Raw genomic sequence first — 22,726 nt, forward strand, 5'->3', positions numbered from 1 at the left:
TGTGATCAAAGTATTGAGTACTGTTGAGAGCTCTGGAAAGATGAAAGCTAAATCTAGTCCTCTCATACTGATAAGGAAAATAAAACATTGAGAAGTGGTTTGTTCAAAGCCAACATAAACTTTTATTCCACCTTATATACCCAGAGAATTCATATTGGGGCCCAGGTAGTACATGGTTCAGTCTCTCCATAGGCTATAAATTCCAAATCTTCCCTTAACTTCATCTTACAGCACTGCAAATCATACTGCAATACTCAGGTTTACTTTAATGACATTCTTGAATTATATGACTTACTCTCCTTCAAAATACCTGCTCTTTCTCTGCTTAGTAGGTACATCCCAAAAATACTTTTACAATATTTGCTATTTTTAATGTCATTTCTTAGTCTTCTCCTATACCAAGTAATTATAATTTTGAGGATTGGACTGTAGGATTCTGCATTTTTAAAAAGCTACCAAGTAGGGTATTTTGGAAATCAATATCTTAGAGTTAAGTTTGTAAACCACTGGTTTAGCCTAGGACCAAACAGAGTTAGACAGCAATAGGGAGAAGCCAATGAACTCATGCTCTGATTAGTCTCATGTTTAAAACACTATGGTTATACTTCAGTTATTGCAAGATCAACTTCCCAGACATTCTGTCTGAAAAAGGGCCAAATCTGGAAGCTGACAAACAGAACTCTCTCTCACAGGGAAAGAAATTTCCATAGTGGAGAGCAAAGAAAATATCTTAAGATACCATTTGATACCAGCTCACTGTCATTTTTACTGATGGAAAGAAAAGGAACCTCTTATTAGCTAGCTGACTGTGGATATAAATATCAGACCACTCATCATCTGGAGCCATAGCAAAAAGCAGCAGAGAAAGATGTAAAAATTAAAATAAATGTTAAAGTAAAAGCATGAAAGGAAGGATCAAAGTAGATAAAAAGGTAGAAGAGATGTAAAGTGATGGATATTTGAAAAGGTGATGAAGACATTTTAAAGGGGGGGGGGATGGAAGTACCAACGTAGGGATTGTATACTCCTCAGCAGTCCTCTGGGACTCAAGTGGATGGCCAGGCTATCACATCTCATTAGTCACCCATGAACGATTTCCTTAGCCGTTCTACTCCTTGAGAACGTAGGGAATACGTGAATTTAATAAAGATTTTCTTTTTGTAAAATGGTTTTAAAAACATTGCCGTTTGGAAAGGCCGCACAGTTAATAAACTGAGATAAAGCTAAACGTGGGGCTTGGTTACATTAGTCACCATTTTCGAAAGGACATTTCCCGGGATGGCACTCCGGTCTCGAAACTACCCCCTCCCCAAGTCTTCCGGAGGAAACTGCAACAAGTACGCAGCCGCGCCAGCCGCGAGCATTAGTGCAGCGCCCCCCGTCGCTTGAGGTTTACCGAAAGCGCGGCTGCATTCGTTCACTTCAGTCTTCGTGCTGTCGTAAAAATTAAGGTAATGGTTCCACAAAATTTACCTAGCTAAGCGACCCAGAAACTAATCCCTAGGTTTCCAACTCAAGTAAATTATTCTCGGGGGCTGCCGAGACCCCGGGCTCTGTGTACTTGGAGGAAACCTCCGGGCCCACCCTGGTTGGCGTCCCCGTCCCTGAGGGGGCAGTAGCCCCCAAGCACCTGTCAGCGGGAAGTTGTGGCGTGCGCGGAGCAAGGCCGGCGCGGCGCGTTTCTGAGGGGCTTTTCAGAATGTGGACTGAAAACTGACGGAGTAGCCCTCGGAAAGTCAATTAACTCGCTTCCTGAGGGTGACTCAGAGCCTGGTCGCGGTGGGGGCTACGCGCAGCCGGGCGCAGCCGGGCCTCGAGCGAGAGCCGGGACCGCGAAGGCAGCGGGCGCTCCGCCTCCCCCCGCCCGGCCCCGCTGGGACTCGCGCTCCGGGACGAAGCGGCGGGACGGCGGGCGCGGGAGGGTAAGTTAGACTCGCGGCCGGCCGGGGGCGCCGTCGGCGGGGCTCGCGCAGCCGCAGTCGGCGCGCCGACTCCCGACTCCTCCTCCCGGATCCGTAGTAAGCATGGCGGCGGCGGCGTTCGTGGTCCCTCGGGTGAAACAGAAAGCGGGAGCTACGCGGAGAGGGAGCGAAGAGCGGGGCTGAGGCGGCGCCGTCACTGCCGGGAAACGGCCCTAACAGTCTGCGCGCCCGCGGCCGCGGCGGCCACCCCGAGACCTGGCTCTGCCGCTGAGGTAGATCAGGAACCCGGAGAAGGGGCGCCAGGGGAGCCGCCTTCCTTTCCCTCAGCGCAGCGTGACTCGGAGGTGAGGGCGCGGGTACTCCGCGAAGGTGGCTGACGCCGAGCCGGCCCAGCCCCGTCCCGCCCCCGAGCAGGCATAGCGGAAACCGTTAGGCTGGGGAGAGGGCCGGGGCGCCGAGCAGAGCTCTGCCCCGTCGAGGGGCCTGGAAGCCACCCGCCCGTCGGGCGCGCTGCGGGGCCGGGAGGCGCCGCGTCGGATGGCGGGTCACCTGCCGGGGCCGGGTCTCGCCGGGGGTCGCCTTCCCCGCGGGGGGGTTCGGGCTGGGGGTGGCTCCCTCACGCCCCTCCCCGGCCACCCGCGGGTGACAGCGCTGCTCCGGACGCCGGGGGCGGTGCGCCTCGGCTTTGGCCGCCTGGCTGCGCCGAACTTGGTGGCTTCCCTGAAGTTTCCCAGCTCACCTCAGGGTTAATACCGGGAAAACCCGCCCTCCGGTGTTTGATCTGTAGGCGAGCTGCTGCCAGTACCTGGCGGTTCTTCTCAGGTGAATTAACCACCTGTTTAGTCGGGAGGGGGACCGGAGGTTGCAGTCCTCGCCCTCTTTAACAACCTGAATCTTTGAACTTGTGGCACGGCTTTCGAAGAGCGTCATGCGTTAGATGAAGGTAAATGAACATATAATTTCGACGTCACATTGCGAGCAAAACGTTGGCTATTTCCACCAGCGCGGTCGTTAAATCATTTTATTAAACTGTTAGCATTAAAAGCCTTGAGCTATTGGGGAAGGTTGTAATGGTTGCTGAGATGCTAGCGTTCGTAAATGTAGACATTTTCTTTTCTCAATATATATATATATATATATATATATATATATATATATATACACACACACACTCTGGACTCCGTAATAACTAGAAATAAAAAGTTGATGAGGGTTTCGTTTTCTTTTCACATTATATGTTCACGATAGGCTTTTTAAACAGCCACATAATTATTTTTGCCTCTTCCTGTGTTCTGTATTCTTAGTTCTTAAAAACCAAAGTTTGTGTTCTGTTTTAAAAGAATGAAGTAACAGTTGAACTGTTTCTGTAATATTTTATCATTCTGTCTGTTCTTACCAACACCAGTACCAAACATATGCCATTCAAGAGTTCCAGCCATATGCTAGGCAGAAACAAATTGAGATTTGTGGCTTTCATCTTGTGTTTGGATAAATATTTTGGGGTTTTTGTGTGTTTGCTAAATCTCTAATTCTTGTCATCTTTTAAGTTTTACTTAAATCTTCTGAAAATCTTCAAGAGAAGTTATATCTTCTTAATATTTGCTTATTTGAATTAATTTTTTAAAGTAATGGGATAGTTTCCACTGAGATAGATGGTGGGCCTGAAAGAAAACACTAAAGATTTGAAACACATCTTTTATATATATCAAAAATTTTGTTTTTAGCATTTTAGCTGACTAGTAATTCTTGCTATCATTAGTACTCAGTGGGAAAAAGGGATGATGACAGGAAAAACATCTTGGGAAACTTTTATATTAAGTTTTATATTTAAAAATTTTAGCTATCACGTTAAATTTACTGTATTTTCCTCATTTTCTTTATAGATCATCTCAGTTGCTATATTGGTTACATGGAAAAATTTTTCCCCAGGCTGATTACTTTTAGCCACCTGTATGCTTCTCTGTGAACTCCCAGTTTTTCCCTTTTGCCTTAATCCTCTAAATCATTGGATGTTCAAGAAAAGTAAATTGTTGACATTGGATTCAATCAAGCATAACTATAAATATGATTTGCTTTTCCAAATTAGTGATGTATGTTGAAAACTAAGTTTTTGGTATGCTCTATTTCCTCATTGTCTTTATGTGAATAACTGAGAGCTGGTTTGTTTTATTTTACCATGTGTTTAGTAATTCCTTTTTAATGGTTAAAAGTTGTATAATAATGTTAAGCATATTTTATTATTAAGAAAAATTTCCCCTTTCTTGATTAGCCAGACATAGGTAAGGGCTGATTTGGTAAAAGGAAGAAAGGGATGCATAATTAATATTCTCATTGTCTTTTGTAGCAATACTTAGGTAAAGAGCATTTAATTTATTTCAGACTTATGAGTAATATGTTTGTTTTAAAACATTTATATTTTTATATTTATACATACAAGACTTGTGCATCTTGTATTTTGCCTTTATTTTTAAAATATAGTTTGATAAAACTATGAAGCACATTTTTTAAACAAAATAGTCTTGTTACTCTTTTTCCATAAGCATGAGTCCAAATTGTACCTTTGAGAGTGATGTAAGGATATGCACATGACTTCCAGTTTATTAGCTAAATAATCAAAAGATAAGTCATCAGTGGGCTTTTTGTTGTTGTTTAGAAACTTCTAATAGACTTCAAATAAACTCACCATATAATTTCAGAGTATTTTTCAGTTGTATCTTTTTAGCTCTTGATCCTTATCTTCTGTCTTTCCACTTTTGTGGTTTTGCTTATCTTTCGAGTATTCTTCTAAGTTTGCAGTTAACCCATAGTCTTCCATCAGATTCCTTTATGGGTATCATCTTTTGATATTTCCAGTCACTTACAACCTGTAGGTATTTTTTTTCTCCAAGATAGGAAATGTACTTGGGAGAGGACATCTGATGGTGATGAGATATTATCCAAGTGGTACTATAAAAGCAGTTTGTGAACTTGGATACTTAGACTAACTGGAGATTAGCAAAAACAAAAAACAACAACAACAAAAAAAAACCAAACACCATATGCTAGTATTTTGAAGTATGTGGCACCTTCTATAATTTAAAATATAGTGAGGACCAGAACAGTTCAAGAATTTTACTTGAAAATTAGGAAGGGTTTCTATATCAAAGGAAGATTCATTCCAAAAAAGATAGGCATAGTTGGACATAACAGCAAGGAGACCAGTCTGAGAGCATCCAAGGACAAGCACTGTATTGGGAGAGAAAAAAGGTAGAAATGTCTGCTCTAGCCCAAGATATGGTCAAAATAATAGGCTGGACTAGACATGAATTTAAGTGCATTATTTATGAATTCATCACTGAAAGAATTACATATTTACTTTGACATATTAATAGTTTTAAGTTTTCTGTATACTGGGTAGTTTATATGTGTTTATGTGGCTTGCATCAAAGGTCAGAGTTGAGGATATTTTAGACTTTTAGAGCTGTTTATGGTCCTATGGGATAGCCTTATTTACATTTTTGCTTTTTTGGGGGACAATCTTCAAAATGTGGAAATCATTCTCAGCTTAAGAACTAAACTAAATAAACTATTGTCTGTCTGTGAGTTAGTTTTGGCCATCAGACCTAGTTTGCTGACTTCTAGCTAATAATTGGCTGGATAATTGTCCACATAATATGTTCCATGAAATATATCATTTTTTGTGATTGTTTGGTGGTTTGCTTGACTATCTTTTTTTTTTTTTTCTTGTAGAATGCTAAAAGTAAAGAAAATATACTAGAATAAGTACTACTGTAATTGTTTAATGGCCAAATTTCTACCAAGATCCTGGAGTAGTTCTCAGAATTAGGAAGTGAAAGAAGAAAAACCTTAAAGCCTACCTTTAATGGAAGTGAAAATAGCTACACAGTTACTTAATTTAGAATTTGTATAGAGTGAAGTATATCAACCAAGTGTGATGGCTTGACATATTTTAAACTATAACTGGCATTTAGAAACTTTGGCTAGGATGCTACCTATAATTGCAAACAAGAGCAGACAGTAGGAACGTAGTTTTTTAAAGTAGTCTAGGATGAGTTAGTAAAAGAATAAACAGTTGGAAATCCTGAAATAACTCCGAGTCTTTTGTTATGAAACAGTCTGATAATTGAAATTTACATTGGTGAGTTTGAGTCATCATGCACATTAAAGCAGGGAAAGTCCTAGAAGTTGCTTCAAAATATTTCTGCTAAGATTATTTTAGGTAAATTATGTTTATTTAGAATAAGTAGCAGTTTTCTTGAAAATTCATTTATATGAAACAGATCTTTAGTTTCCAGATGTATAGAGTGTATTTGTAAGGCAATGCTTTTTTCTCAACCCACAGTGTTTTCCTTTACAATTACCAGGTGAATAGTGGTGCCTTACGTTCTTGCTATATGAACCAATGGCTAGGGTTACTCTGTATTTTGTGATCAAGACTAGCATAAGAACATTCTTCCATTCAGTAAACATTAGTAAGTAAATCCTGTATGTCAGGGTTAGTATTTGGTGCTGGAAAAACTAAAGATGTACAAGATAGGCAGCTCATGGATAAAATCAGTAATGTTTCTTTATTCCTGTTAACACTGAAACCAAAAAAGCCTGCAAACTTCACCTAGTTTTTAATTTTTACAATTTTGTTACTATCCTTTGTAAATGTATATACTTAATTAAATTCATGGGGCTGGAGATACAGCTCACTGGCTTAGGTGTCTGCTTGCCAAATGTATAGTCCTGAATTTGATTCCCAATAGCAAAAAAAAAAAAAAAAAAAAAAAAAAAAAAAAAAAAAAAAAGAGAGAGAGAGAGCGAGAAGAAGAAGAATTAAATGTATGTACCAAAGTAAGGCAGTACAAACCTTTTGAAATAAATTTCAGCCTTCATAAATTGCTGATAAAGTGTTGACTCATTAAATTTTGTTCTAAAAAGAAAATTACTCCCCTCAAACTTTTGTCAGTGCTTAAAAAACCTTCATTCCAGCTTTTTCATTTCCTAAAAGATAAAGTACCTTGATGGTAATTCAAATCTAAATCTTAGTTCCATCTTCATTGCTCATCAGGATATTGGTTTCAACATATTACTTTTCTTTTGTAGTCCTAGTTTCAGCTCTTAAAAATAGAGTATAGAATCAATTTTTGTTTTTATTACAAGTATTAAGAACCCCAAAAGATTGTAAACCATGAAAATATTGAAGTAGCATATAAGTGTGTACACTAATATTAATGTATTAGGAGGCAATGCAGTCTTAAGTGCCTGCCTGGTATGTGCAAGGTCATGAGTTCGATCCCCAATACCAAAAAAACCCCAGAAATAACTGAGTTTGAATTTTTTCCTTCAAAGTTCTATAAATATAGTGTATTTCCAATAAGCATTTAATTTACTCACAAAATGTTAACTACTTTCTTGGCAAAGAGGATGATGCATGGGATAGTTTTCTACTCTTATTAACCTTTTAGAACAGTCCATGTCCACTGTGCCTCTGTCCTTTTTGCAAGGAAATACTGAGCTATTTCATATAACTTCATCTATTCTTTCCAAAATGAGGTAAAAATGGCCTTTTGACTTTCTTATTTTGTATTTAAATGAAAGACAAGGGCTGGCCAAATAGCTCAGCAGATCAAAGCATCTGCAAGCAGGCACAGGGCCTGGGGGTACAATCCCCAGGCCTGCCATGCCAGGCCCCATCCCCCCCTCCCCCGCTCCGGGCGTGCTGAGACTGCAATTGGGACTGGGCATGGTGGCATGGGCCTGTAATCCCAGCTCTTGGGAGGCTGTAAACAGGTGGATCACTATGAGTCCAATCTAGTAGTGAGACCCTAAACACCCTGTAGACCCGTCCCTAAAATACAGAATAAATAGAATGAAAGACAGTATTTGTACCTATTGAGATTTCATTGGGTTTTAGGTCCTATGTTTGGTTATTTTTTAAAACTATAAAAACCTGCTGGATATGTGATGATACATTCCGTTTTACAAATGAGATTATACTCCTGTTTGATTTTTCTATTCCTCACTTGAGATCTCTTAACATGATAGTTAATAAAAATATAATGATGTATACTTTGTAGTAAGTCCTTATGTAGAAGTTATCAGAGTGTGATAGATTATGTGTATTAATCACCTGTATCAATGCTGAAGTGTTGTGTGTTCTGTTGTCCTAAGTCCATGTTTTAATCTGTGGTTCAACAGAATACTTTTTAAAGTTTATATGATTTCTTCACTGTCTACTCCAGTGAGAAATTATATTAATTAATTTGTGCACTTATTTCTTCAGGGAGTGGGAAAAATCTTCCTATTTTCTGGGAGTTCTAAACAGATGTTTCATAATTATAATTTAAAGTACAGTTAAAACTTTTAAGAGTAATTAAAAGTTGAGCATCTCTAATCTGAAAATATAATATGTTGCTTGATTTCTCTTATATCACAAACCCATAGTATAAAGAACAAAATAAAAGATAATAGGAAATAGGGAGATAATCTTTTGCCAAAGAGAAAGGTACCAAGAGATGAGGAGGGGATGAAGAGTTAAGATGTGTTATGACGTGTACTAACTCCCCAGGAGGAATGTAATCATTATCTACTGCAAACCCATACCAATAAAAAATAAAATAAAAACTTACAGAAAAAAATCTTGCCACTTAGCTAATATTTTGAATTTTTGGAGTGTAATGGTTATTCCATATTAGGGGATGTATTACAATATAGTTCATTATAGTAATCGATTTAAGGGAAAACTATAATCATTGCTTTGGTACTAAAAAGTCATTTTCTAAAATTCTTTTTCACTTCTAACAGCTTTTAATCGACAGGAAATAATCTTGTAAAGATTTTCTATCAGAAACATTAGTGTCATTGTGATAGTAAAATATTGTACAAGAACTACTTCTTAGAAGATAGGAACATAACATTGGTACAGAAATCTTAGCTAATGAACTTGTAAGTAATGGGGAAATATATCACCATTGTCCATTGTAGTTGGTTATGATTTTTTTACTTAGAAAATACAAAACAGTCAACTGAAAACCAATTAAAAGTTTCAGTACATGACTGACTATAAGGTAAACTTACCTGCTTTCTTGTTTTGTTTTGTTTTTTTGGTGGTACTGGGGATTGAACTCAGGACCTGTGCTTGCCAGGCAAGCCCTTATTTTACTGAACTATTTCTCCAGCCCCTACCCGCTTTCTTCTATAGCAACAATAACTAACTGAAATACATTAAGAAAGAACACAGTAAATTATAAAATATCTTAAAAATTGTAAAATGCTTAACTATATGAAGGAAAGTATGAATACATCTATATAGATGGAAGAATATTATATTCTTGAATATGGCAACTTAATACTGTTAAAAGTTTTCACTAAGTTATTTATAAAGTTAATATACTTCTAGTTAAGTTCAATAGTTTTAAAAATATGTTTTGCAAACCAGTGGTTTAAATATTGAGAAAAGAAAACACAGGAATGCTCAAATTTCAAAATATAACAAAGAGAAATATACCCATCAAATATTAAAAATGTGAAATAACTATTGAAATACAGTTTGGAGTAGGGTTAAGCACATTGATCAAAGGAAGAAAAATTCAGAATATCCATGGTTAAAGAATCATAAACTGTTGAATAATGGGAGAGCTAGTTTACAAATGGTATGGGACAAATGGCAGATATCCACTTCATGATACTCTTAAAACTAAGATTCAAATGTACTAAACATAAGAAAATAATGACACAAATTTCAAAAGTAGAATTTCTTCAAAATTTGGAGGTGAACCCAGATATGTAGTCTGTGCCTGTAATCCTAGCATTTGGAATGCTGAGATAGGAAGATCTCCATGAGTTCAAGGCCAGCCTGAACTACACAGTGAGACCCTATCTGAAAAGAAGAAGAAAAAATTAGGGAGGTGAAAATCTTTTCAAGTGAGACATTTTACTTAAAATCCCATTAGAAAGGCAAGCAGGAGGCTGAGATAAAATATTTGGCATATAATAGAATTAATATTCAAACTATATTTCATGCTTTAGATCAGGGTAAAAAAGCAACTTAGTATAAACAAGATTATAAGGAGTAATCATAGGAGAAGTACATAGATAGCCTGTAAAATTTTGAAGAAATATCCATCCACATCAGTTATTTGAGATACTTGAATTGAAACAATGAAATAAAACTTTTGACAATTTTTGTTAGTAAAACTGACTGATATTAGGGAATTTTAATGTGTCAAGTTGCAAAAGTAGCTTATCATAAATTGCAGATTAGAATATAGTTTTTTCTTTTTAGAAGGAAAGTTTAATATATCAGTTTTAAATGTGTGTTCCTCTGAACCAGAAATTTGCTTTTTATATCCATAATACAGAAATGTTGTCTTAGGTACTTAGGGATATTAATATTTTATAATTTATGCCATGCAGAAGAGATTTATGAAGAAAAAGTAATCTGAGTTTTCTTCATTAGAATAAATTATGACATGTGCTTAATTATAGAATATTAGGCACATGAAATATCATGAAGTGTACATATAAATATACTTCTTGGGAAAAAATCATAAGATTTTTACATGAAAAAGCATGACAATGTCTGATATATGTAATTTTATTTATGTAACACTGCTTACACAAAACCTCATACACAGAAAAATATCTAAAAGGATACACACCACAGCTTTTAGATGTAAAGGTGGACCTATGATTTAGGAGCAACAAAGAATTAAAAGTAATGTTTCTATGTACATCACTAAGTATAAGAGGTATAAGCTTTGTGATATAACAGACATACTAGCCAAACATCAAAGATCCTGACTTTGGCAGCTCTGATTGGACCTTTTAGGACCATCCTTTCTACTTGGGCTGTTTATGTCTGTTTTTCCTATGTAATTTTAATTTTTTATTTTAATTTCTATTAGTACATGTTTGCAGTATATAATGATCATTTCATTGTGGAAACTTGGTACATGTTTTTTGGTGTTGTTGTTGTTTTGTTTTTTTCTGGAACTGGGGATTGAACTCAGGCCCTTCTGCTTGTCAGGGAAGTGCTTATTCTACTGAGCCATCTCCCCAGCCACATTAACACATCATAATTCTTGTTTATTCCTTTCCCCTCTTCTTTTTAAAGAGTACTATAGGTTTTGATATTTTTTTTTTTAAAGAGGTCTTTAACTTCCTTGGTTAAATTAATTCCCAAGTATTTAATATTTTCTTGATGTTATTGTGATGGGTGTTGGGTTCCTACTTTCTTGGGAAGTTGTTGGGTTTTTTTGTGACTTTGTGTCCTTCTACACTCAGTTTGGTAATTATTGTAGAAGTCTTTTGGTGGGATTATTTGAATTTTCTATGTAGAGCATTATGTCCTCTGCAAATAATGATACGGTAATTTGACTTTTTCCTTTCCCATATGTGTCTTTTTTGTTCTTTCTCTTGCCTGGTTGCTCTGGCTAGTTTTTTAGAAGTATATTGAACATGAGTGTTGATAGCAGACATTCTTGTTTTGTTCCTGATTTTAAAGGGAGTTTTCTGCTTTTGCCTATTCAATAAGATGTTAATAAAAGATGTTGTAATAAACATCTTTCTTCAGACTGATATCAGGTCCTTGCATACCTGTTTCTTTCAGCGTTTTTTAAAATCATGAATAGATGTTTGATTTTTTTTCAAAAGCTTTTTTATGTCCCTTGCTAGGTTGTCTTTGCTTCTGTTTATGTGGTATGTTATATAATAATTTATGTTGACCTATCCTTGTTTCTCTGGAATGAAACCTACTTGTTCATGATAGATGATCTTTCTGATGATTTGTTGTGTTCTGTTTCATAGTATATCTTACTGAAGTTTTTGTGTCTGTGTTGAAGATATCTATGTTGAAAGAAATTGGCCTGTAATTCTGGGGTGTGTGTGTGTGTGTGTGTGTGTGTGTGTTTGAGTTCTTGTCTGGTTATTGATAATGATATTGATAGCTTCCAAGAATTAGTTTGGGAGTACTTCTTGTCTTTTAGCTTCATTTAAGAGGTTGAGGAGTATTGCCATTAGGTCTTCCCTGAAGTTCTTGTAGAATTTATCCATGAATCATCAGCTTCTGAGCTTTAATTAGTTGGTAAGCATTTTTGTGTTTTTACTTTTTTAATTACTACTCTACTTTCATTGCTTGTTACTGGATTATTGAGGGTTTTCATATCATCTTGATTCTTTTTTCATTATTTATATAAATCTCATAATCCATTTTTTCTAGATTTTCCAGTTGATTGGACTACAAGTTTATTGAAGTAGTTATTAATAATCTTCTGTATTTCAATAGTATCTATTGTGATTTCACCTCTTTAATTTCTAATTCTATTGATTTGGGTCTTTCCCCCTTTTTTGGTAAGATTAGAAGACTGGCTAAGTGTTTATTGATTATTGCTTATTCTTTGAAAAACCAGCTCTTCAATTCATTGGGTCTTTGCAATGTTTTTAGTCTCCATTCCATTAATTTCTGCCCTGGTCTTTATAGTTTGTTTCTCTGTACTAGCTTTGATTTTGGATTGTTCTTATTTTTCTAGCACCTTGAAGTACATCATTATTTGAATTTCTTACATTTTTCTGATTTGTGTGTTCATAATTATAAATTTCCCTCTGAGGACTTGTTTTGTTGTTTCTCATAGGTTCTGGTGTGTTGTACTGACATCATTTTAGTCTAGGAATTAAGTTCTTCCTTGATTTCTCCTGTGACCCATTGATTACACAAGATTATATTAATTTCCATATCTCTTAGTTACTTTTCTTGTCGCTGAGATAAATACCCAACAGGAAAGGTAAAGGTTTAACTTACTTCATAGTTTGTAGAGGTTTCATTCTATAATCAGCTTGTTCCAATCATGGCAGAGGGAATACAGCTCATGGCAGCAGACAGTAGCAAAAGCAACAAGAGCGAACAAGAGAAGTCTCTTCTTGTCTTATATTTTATCCCATCTATCAGGATTAGTGCAGTGCCAAACCAATCCATGAACTGATCCAGAAGTCATCAACCCATAGTTCCAGCATCGCACTAAGACTTAATCACATGCTCCAGATTGAGTCATCTCCTTAAAAAACCTATGACCACATGAGACTTTCGGGGGACATCCAGACATAAACCATAACATTCTGCCCTTGGCCCCCAAAGATTCATGCATATCCCTTTATGCAAATGGCATTTAGTCCATCTCCAAGCTGAAGTCCTAACAGTTTCAGTATTGCTGACAAATCCAATTCCCAAGTTTCCTCTGAGACTTAAGGCAAACCCTTAGCTGTGAGCTCCTGTATAATGAAAAGGAAGTTAAATACTTGCAGTATTCGGTGGCATAGGTAGGTATTTCCATTCCAAAATTCACAAACTGGGGGATACAAAACAGTAGGACCAAAGCAAATTTGAGATCCAGCAGCAGAAACATTAAGTGTTGTAGTTCCATGTGATGCGTCTGAGGCAGTCTGTGGCAAGATGTAAATTCCAAAGAGCTTGGGCGACTTTGCCCCTACAGCACCTGTGGTGTCTTGCCATGGTTTCTCTCCTGGGCTGGCTCAGCTCCTTCCTTGCAGTTTTCCTTAGCTTGTCCACGTTCTTGGCTTTCCAAACTTCTGAGGTCTCCTCTGAACTTTTGGCTTCACACTCAAACTTCACACACTGGCCTCTCCAAGGGCACACTGTCTGGCCTTGCAAGCCTTCTTCTGAAATTGGAAAGAAGCCTTTCTTACTCCATGGCTCTTGAATTCTACATGCAGCTAAAATCAGTACCATGTGGATGATGTCAAGGTCTGATGCCAATTGGAACAGTAGCCAGGCTTCCCTCTCTCTTGACTATCGGGGTACGGTGCCTGGCTTGCTAAGCACTCTGAATCCAATTCCAAGGAGCAAGTTCTCTAGGCTGCCACCATTCTGGAACATGGTACTCTGGACTTGCTTCTCAAAGCAAAGTCTTTCACTTTTACAACTTTGAGGCTGCGAAAGGTGGACTCCTGCTGCTTCTTGATGCCCTCAGATCAACTTTTCTATTCTGTTCCTTCTCAGTCATCAAAATCTCCTCTGCTTTATCTTTACAGTTCACAACTTCCTTTCTGCGTAAGCCTACAATGTTTTAAATCATTCTCAACATAGATCTGGCTAAAAAGCCTTCAACAGTAGTTAGGCCACTGCCTCACCATTCAGCTTCCTTGAAATTTCTTCTACGAGAGGGCCAGCCAAATAGCTCAGCAGATTGAAGTGCCTGCTTAGGCAGATGCAGGGGCTGGGAGTTTGATCCCTGGGGCCTGCCATGCCAGCCCTGCCTCCAGGGCACTCAGAGGGTGCTCTGAGACTCAGAGTGGTGGCGTGTACCTGTAATCCCAGTGCTTGGGAGGCTGTAAACAGGAGGATCACTACAAGTCTGATCGACATAGTGAGACCCTGTAATAAATACAGAAGAAATTTCTTCTATAAGAATAATTAGTCCACTTCCTTTAATCTGAGTCTCAGGGTAAGTCTCTGGACATATGCAAAATGTAGACAAACTTTCTGCCAAGGCATAACACACATCCCCCAGGTCCACTAGCCAATACAATTCTTCTCAGCCGAAACCTCCTAAGTCTGGCGTTTACTGGCTTTCTGGTTTCCTGAGCCCTGATTAGAATCTCCCATATAATATAGCCTCAGGTGTTCAAAACCTACTTTTTTGCTGGCATCTCCAGACTTTTCCTAACTTTTTCCCTTCCCACAGGCAAGTTCCAAAGACCCCTAAGCCACATGGCCAGATATAATCACACCAACAGCCCTACTCCCAATACCAGATTCAGTGTCAGTTACTTTTCTTGTTGCTGGGACAAAATACCTGACACCCAGAGTTAAAGAAGGAGAGATTTATTTAGCTTACAGTTTGTAGATTTTAGTCTAAACCATAGTTTTGATGGTTTCTTATGTCATAGATTTCTAGTTTTATTGCCATATTATCTGATAATATACATGGAATAATTTTGATTCTTTATATTTACTGAAGTACAATTTATGGTCCAGTAAGTGGTCTGTACCAGGGAAAGTCCTGTGTACTGCTAGAGAATATATATTCTCTGTGTTAGGTGGAATACTCTATAGATGTCTATTAAATCCACTTGTTCAAAGGTTTGGTTCAATTCTAATATTTCTTTGTTTTTTTATGTTTAGTAGATTTTTTTGTAACAGTTGATCTAGCTGTGGTATGTTGAAGCTCATCACTATAATTGTCCTGATGTTTATTTGACCTTTTATGTATAGTGGTATTTTATTTCATGAAGTTGGGTGCCCCAGTGTGTGTGTGTGTGTGTGTGTGTGTGTGTGTGTGTGTATAGTTGTTAGCTCATGTAGAATTGTTATTTATTTATTTATTTATTTATGCTCCAAAGGCCTTCAGGGCAGGTTTGGATGGCTTGAGTTGTGGGGATCGAACCATAGCAGCCTGAGCCTGACTGCTTTGTTGAAGCAGCCACTTAAAGAACTGAGCTAAGGGGCAGGCCCCCTAGAATTGTTCTCTTAATAAACATGTAGTGACCTTCTGAGCCTCATTTTGTCATTTTTGGCATAAAGTCTTCTTTGTTTCAAAATAGGATAGCGGATATACTTTTTTTTTTTTTTTTTAATTTATGTATTTGGTACAGGGTCTTGCTACGCAGCTTGGACTTGTAGCGATGTGGGGCTGGCATAGCATGCAGTACCGGGGATCAAACACGGGTCCTTGCCCTTGCAAGGCAGGCACTTAGACCACTGAGCTATCTCCCCAACCCAACTGATATACTTCTAATATACTTATCCCTGTTTATTTTGGGCTCCTATTGCATGGAATATTGTTTTCCACCCTTCAATTTTTGTTTTTTGATTTCTTTTTGGATTAAATGTGTTTCTTGTACATAGCAGACAGCTGGGTTTTGTTATTCCTATTTAATTTTTAGTAGCACCTCCTTTCACTTGCAAGACCTTCCCAGTTAGTATGTAAAGTTTCTAGTGATTTTAGAAATAATAATTTCATTGTAGTGTTGGGTCTGAAACTGTGATAAAATGGATTTAAAAAGTGAGAATTTTATAAGTGATTTGCAACCTTTATATTCGCTAACTGATCCCATTTTATTATACTTTACTTTTTCATTTCTATTGTAAGGGCTGGGGAGATAGCTCAGTAGCATAAGCACTTGCCCAATCCCCAGTACCGGAAAAAAAAAAAAAAAAAAAAAAAAGACAGAGTCTATTATAAAAGCACTTTTCTTTTTAAAATGTTATGATTTGGGGGCTGCCGTTGTAGCTCAATGGTAGAATGCTTACCTAGCATTTGACGGTCCCTGCATTTCATCACTAATACTGTAGAAAAAAAAAAGAAGAAAAAAATGTATAAATGTAGTTGTTTTCCATCTGGATATTTTGATCCTTCCTTAAAATTAGAAGTGTTATGTTTTGATTGTTTTTGTTTTGTGCATATAGGTTGTTGTTTCTGGTGCTGTGATGGTACCCAAAATCTGCATGCTCAGCAATAGCTCTACTGTTGAACTGTATCCTCAGCACTAGAACCTAATATTTTAAGGAAGTAGATAGTAGAGGTCAGGAGAGAAGTCAATAGCTTGAAAGGAAGACAGAGTAAAAAAAAAAAAGAAAGATTTTTAAAAATTAGAGCATGGAGGTGAGGAAAGATGAATATATTTAAAGAGAATGGTTTTTAACCCAGGCATGCATAGTTATCATTTATAAATAAGTTGGTTGTCTCAAAAATTGATTAAAACACTGGGTCCTATAGACAAATATCTCTTCTCATGGAAAATGTGTTTCTTAATTGACTTATGATAAAACTTTCTTAAGTGTAAAGAATTAATGGAGAAAGTATGTTAATTATGATAGTTATAATACTTCAATAGCTTTCATGTAACTTAATCCCTTCTGTTTTAAACTTTCAAGGTTAGAAAATATTCAGAAATTGCTAGGTTAGTCTTACATCTTATGTCTGCTGGACATAGCAGAATTTTTTGTTTTATGTGAAACTGGGTCTTATGTAGCCCAGGCTGGCCTTGGAATCTCATTCTTCCTATCTCAACCTCTTGAATGCTGGGATTGCAGGCAAGCACTACCGTGCCCAACTCTTTATAACCAAGAATTTGAAAATATAAAAGAGCAAAGTAAGCAATCTGTAATGTACTTGTAAAAACTAGTGCTTCTATAAAGGACAATACAATGTTTGTAGATAAAAATAGAATTGTCCCATGTGTAATTACTGTTTGATTCTAAAGGTAAGCTAAGTACTTTGAAGACACCATACATCTAGAGCTCTATATAGGATGTAAGATACTGTGTAATTTTAAGAAAAGGAAGTTGACCTTACATGTATACTGCCTTTTATATGTATACTGACCTTGTATGTATACTGTCATTTTAATGGGCTGGGGTTGATTTGGAATCACTTCTTTTCTTGTTTCCATAGTTTCTTTTAATGTCTTTAATATCTTTTTTTAAGATTTTTTTTGAATCTTTTATCCACATTTTCATATTGGAATTAAACTTGTGATTTGTTAGTTGGGAGCAAGAGCTGTATTTCTGAATGTAAAATTATATTTAATGCATCTTGTTAAAGAAGATAATGAAAGTAGCTTTAATCACTTTTCTTGAATCTCTTCATTTCGTAGTGAGTGAGGCCCACCCATCTTACCTACCATACCCCTTTTGCCTTTCTCATGGATAGAGAATTAGAGATTAATCCAATAAATAAGTTAAAGTAAGCCTGTTGATAAAGATCTATGTAAATCATTTCCCTTATAATAGGAGTATGAATAAATATTCTTTCTTAGATTAAACTTTATGAAATAGTTGATATTTGATATTTTTACCTTAAATGGCAGTTTTATGTGATTCAAGGTATTGAAGTATAAAACTGTGGTTACAATAAAGCTTTATACAGTGATACCTTGGTTGTCAAACTTGATTCTTTCCAAATTTGTACACATATACAAAAGGTTTGAGAATTGAATGTATTTTTCCCATGAGAAATAATGGAAAACCAAATAATTGGTTCTGATACCCAAAAATTACACTTATACATTCATTTTTCCAGGACATTAACAAATTTTGCAATGATTTTTTTCTTAATCATGGTTCTTACATTTTTCCTCCTACCTTTACTGCTGATACACTAACTTGCTTTGTCACCATGGTTATGATGTTTTACCCAAATAAAGTAACAATTAAAAACAGAAGCACAGTGACAAATTTTTAACACACTAATACAATTACTATATGTTGTCTAAGCTAGAGTGACACTTAGACTGAAGCATCATCACCTTTTTCTGTCTGAGGCAATACATGACTCTCAACCAGTATAGGTTTGTTCAAATTGGAATTTCAGTTGGACTGTCAAGCAAAGTGGCAAACATCAACTAGATTTTTTTTTTAAACTTTGCTGTTTGAGTAGTAGAAAGTTCAAGCTTGGAGTCATTGGACACCTGGTGTACTGTATCTCTATACTTAAAAATAGTGTTATGAAAATAACATTGTAAGTCATTTAAATAAACTTCCAAAACAATATGATAGGAAGGTAACCATAGTTAATATATTGCACACTGTTATCTTTAAATTAGTTATTCAGAGTACAAAATATTAGCATTTAATTGTCCAAACAATGTTAGCACACACCTATCTTTTCAATGAACTAACGAATTCAATACATTGAGAAATCCAATGTGCCTTTCTGGTCTTTTGATTTGACTAATTCAAAAAAACTAAAAATTACAGAACAACAAAACCATAACTGAAGCCATAGAAGACCATCAGATACCATAAAGAGCTTTTAGCCTGTGGAACTGTTGGAGATAATGTTGTAGGGTGGTGTATGTGTGTGTTTTGGAGGGGGGCTGGTTGGTTTGGTTTGGTTTGGTTTAGATTTTTTGAGACAGGGTTTTTCTGTGAAGTTCATGCTGGCCTTGAACTCATGGTGATCCTTTTACCTTAGCCTCCTGAATTTCTGGGGGTGCACTACTTTGGTATAGTGTGTTGTTTGTAGTTCCAGAGTGAAAAGGTAATAGGTACCAAGAAGCAAGATTACTATAACAAATACTTTAAAATGTGGAAGTGGCTTTAAGACTGAGTACTAGGTAGAGACTATAAAATCTTTCAGATGAATGCTAGAAAAAGCCAAGATTGTCATGAAGAATTACTAGACTATTTTGATGAGCAATCAGAAAGAAAAGAGATTTGGAGAGAGCCAAATTCTAAGAGGACACAGAAGTAAACTTTAATAAAACATTAGTAGAAACATTATTATTAATGACCATTCTGATGAGGTCTCGGAAGGCAATGAAAAACATCTTGGACAGTAAGGAAAAGGTGATCCTTTTTCTAAAGGAGCAAAGTATTTGGCTGAATTACATTTGTGTTCTGTAGAAGGCAAACTGTTAATCTATGTAATTGGATATTTAGGAACATTTAAGTAAAATGTTAAGATGTACCTTGGTTTCCCCTACTGCTAAGAATACAATGCAAGAAGAGAAGTGAATTGAAGAAACAGTTGTTAAGAAGGACTGAGAACTTAAAGATTTGGAAAATTCTCAGTCTGTCCATATTGCCAGAAATTACAAAGCATCTCTGTCAGAAAAAACTAAGGGTGTGTCTATTTGATAAGGAATTAAATGTGTTTGTGAACGTGGACCTAATCAACCACCTCAGCATAAATCAGGAGTTGATCTGGGATTATGCTAGCAGAAACACTAACAGCTTTGACTAAAGCATAAAGAGAAGATAAGTCAGAATGAAGGAAGGAGGACCTCAAAGGCAATTCAAAGATCATCAAGGTGCTATTCCTACCACAGACCCAAAATGCCCAAGCAGTAAGTGGTGATCTTACTGGTTCACTTTTAAAGAACAGAACTGATTCCACTCACAAAGCCAGGTAGTTAGGGCTCTGCCAGAAAGCTGATATGGTTTCACTACATGGAAGAGATTGGCCACCCTGTGGAGCCATGAGGATGATGCTGTTACCTCGGTGTCTGGAGGGGAGGATTTCTACACCAGTGAATCTGAAAAACAGAAAGCATTGAACCAAAAATGATTATTCTCAAACTTTTACGTCTAATGTTATTTACCTTGCAGGATTTAAGACTAATTTGAGACCCATTAGCCATATCTTCTGTTTTCTTCCTTCCAGGATAGCAATATCTATCCTTGTGTCGCCAATTATATTTTGCAAACAGTACAACTTAATTGATTTCACAGGTTCAAAGCTCAAAAAAAGAAACACTTTAGAATAACTCACAATTTTCTTTTTCTTTTTTTTTTTTTTTGAAGGGGAATGGGGATTGAATTCAGTACCCTTGCTTTGCCAGGCAGGTGCTTATGCCACTGAGCTATTTCCCCATCCTGGCGCTTACGCCAATGAGTTATCTCCCCAGCCCACAGTTTTCTCCCTAGGTGATAACTGAGATGAGACTTTGTAATTTAGAGTTGATTCTGGAACAAGTTAAGATATTTGGGACTGTTAAGATGGAATGAAAAAGGCATGAATGGGAAGAAAGCTAAAGTAGGCATAGAATACTATGGACTGAATGTGTTTGTACCCCCAGAATGTTAAAGTCCTAACCCCTAATGTGATAATATTCTTAAGACCTTTGTCAGGTGATTAAACTCAAGATGGTATCATGAAGGTGAAACCCTCCATGGTGTAATTAATGTTGTTTTAAGAAGAGACACGGGGCTGTCTCTTTTCCTTCATAAGAGAAAATGGTGATCTCAGAGTCAAAAAGAGGGCCTTCACGGAGAACTAAATCCACCAGCACCTTGATCAGAAGAGTTCCCAGACTTTGTAATTGTGAAAAATGAATGTCTCATTTTAAAGCCACTTAAATTTTGTGTTATTTTGTTATAGCAGCCTGAGCTAAAACAACTTGAATATGTTTTCTCCCATTTTTAAGGTTGCCTTTTGTCCTGTTGTTTGTGTCCTTTGATGCACAGAAATGGTCTTATTTTTTCCTTATGTTATGTGTTTTTCACTGCCAAATCCAATGTTACGAAGCTTTTCTGCTATGTTTTTTTCTAGTTTAGTATTTTTTGCCTTTAGATCTTTAAACCCATTTTGAGTTCATTTTTGTATGTGGTTTAAAACAGAATCTTTTGCATGTGGATATCCAATTTTTAAGACACTGCTTTTGAAAAAACACCATCTTTTCTCATTGAGTTATTTTGGTATTTTTATTGATGATCATTTGACTATATACTGTTTCCAAGAGTTTTTGGAGTTTTCTGTTCCATTGCTTAATTTGTCTTTCCTTATTCCAGTATCACACTGTGTTGATTAGTGTGGCTTTGTAACTTGTTTAGAAGTCAAGAAATGAGAATTCTCCATCTCTCTTGTCTTTCAAAATTGGTTAAAGAGGGTCCCGGGAGATGGCTCAGTAGAATAAGTGCTTGCCTGGCAAGCGCAAGGGTCTGAGTTCAATCCCTGGTTCCGTAAAAAAAAAAAAAAAAAAAAATTGGTTAAAGAGTCCTTTGAGGTACCATATTAATTCTAAGATGAATTTTTCTGCTGTTGGCAAAAAAATTGAGATTTTGTAGTTATTATACCATATTGAATATGTAGAATACCTTGAGAAATATGAACATCTTCAAAGTAGGAAGTCTTTCAAAACATAAATATTGGATGTCCTGCACTTGTATGTGTCTGTAGTTTCTGTATTTAAGTCTTTCATCTCTGTGGTTAAGTTTATGCTTAAACATTTTATAGTTTTTGGTGCTATTAAAATCTTCTTTTTTTTTTTTTTTTTTTGAAATTTCATGGAAATCAAGGTATTAAAATTTAATCATAATGTCAATGAGGAAATATGGTAAACTTAGGGATTGTTTAATGTCATTAAACTTCAGATTTTCATCTGGAAGTGTCATCAAAATAAGTTGGCTATAATAAATGAAGCTTTGCATAAATCACATTGTAAGTACATTTTGTCAGCTATAAACATTGGGTGTTACTTTATCAATAAAACCTTCATTTTCCCCAGTGCTGTCAGGCTGTCAGTCTGTCAGTCTAACTTTTGTCTTCAACAATGCTCAGGCAAATATGAAGCTTAACTTTATTTATTCATTTATTTATTTACTTATTTGTATTTTAGGGAACTGTCTACAAGGTGTTCAGAGTCTCACAACTAGATCCTACTCATAGTTAACTACCTGTTTACTGCCTCCCAGGAGCTGATATTACAAGCATGCCACCACACCCACACTCAATTGCTGTCTCAGAACACCTCAGGGTGGGGCCAGCACAGCAGGCCAGGGATTGAACTGAGCTATTCAACCAGCCCAAACTTAACTCATTGTGTGTGTATTTTTTTAAATATATTTTTATATATTTTTTATTGAGAAATAAATACGAATGAGATAGTTTCACAGCTGATAAATAGGACAGTTTTGATAGTCAATACACTGTACATTGTTATCTTCTTAGTGGTTATCCATAGTACAAGAAGCAGACGGGATATTCTGTCCAAACACTGTTAGTATACCTCTTTCTTCTCATTGAGTTAAGCAAAAGTAGCTGTAAATTTATCCTATTTTGCATATATGAGTACAAAATTATCTTTCCTTTGTATCTTTTTTTTTTTTAATTTTAATTTTTGGGGTTTTTTTTGTCCTGTGAGAGGTGAATATTTTATTGGCATCTAAATACTACAGGTGTTTGAATTCAACTAAACAATTTAACACTGTCTAGCAGTCTATAATATTAGTGGGTTATCCTCAGAAGTTATTGACTTGAGCCTTTTACAGCTCATCATATTAATATGGATTTACTTTATATACCTCATTTCTATACTTTGCTGCTGTATGGTTAAGACCAAGATATAGCAAGACCTAT

General features: G+C 36.5%; 1 protein-coding gene across 5 annotated transcripts in view; it reads left to right on the plus strand.

Moving 5' to 3' along the window:
- The first annotated feature begins 1,381 nt into the window (after positions 1-1,381).
- The window catches only part of Fndc3a (fibronectin type III domain containing 3A), a 143,146-nt gene continuing 121,801 nt past the window's right edge, over positions 1,382-22,726 (plus strand). For 2 of the 5 annotated variants that reach the window (XM_023717205.1, XM_023717206.1), the window contains exon 1: positions 2,800-2,865. In XM_023717205.1, coding sequence (XP_023572973.1) covers positions 2,860-2,865 — 6 coding nt within the window. In that variant the 5' untranslated portion in view covers positions 2,800-2,859. Of the gene's footprint in view, positions 1,452-2,010; positions 2,267-2,799; positions 2,866-22,726 lie in introns of those variants that run through there. The other 3 variants (XM_023717208.1, XM_004633092.2, XM_023717207.1) reach the window with 3 other exon arrangements.

This window comes from Octodon degus, unplaced genomic scaffold (genome assembly GCF_000260255.1).
Source record: "Octodon degus isolate 3935 unplaced genomic scaffold, OctDeg1.0 scaffold00051, whole genome shotgun sequence".
NCBI classification, from domain to species: Eukaryota; Metazoa; Chordata; class Mammalia; order Rodentia; family Octodontidae; genus Octodon; species Octodon degus.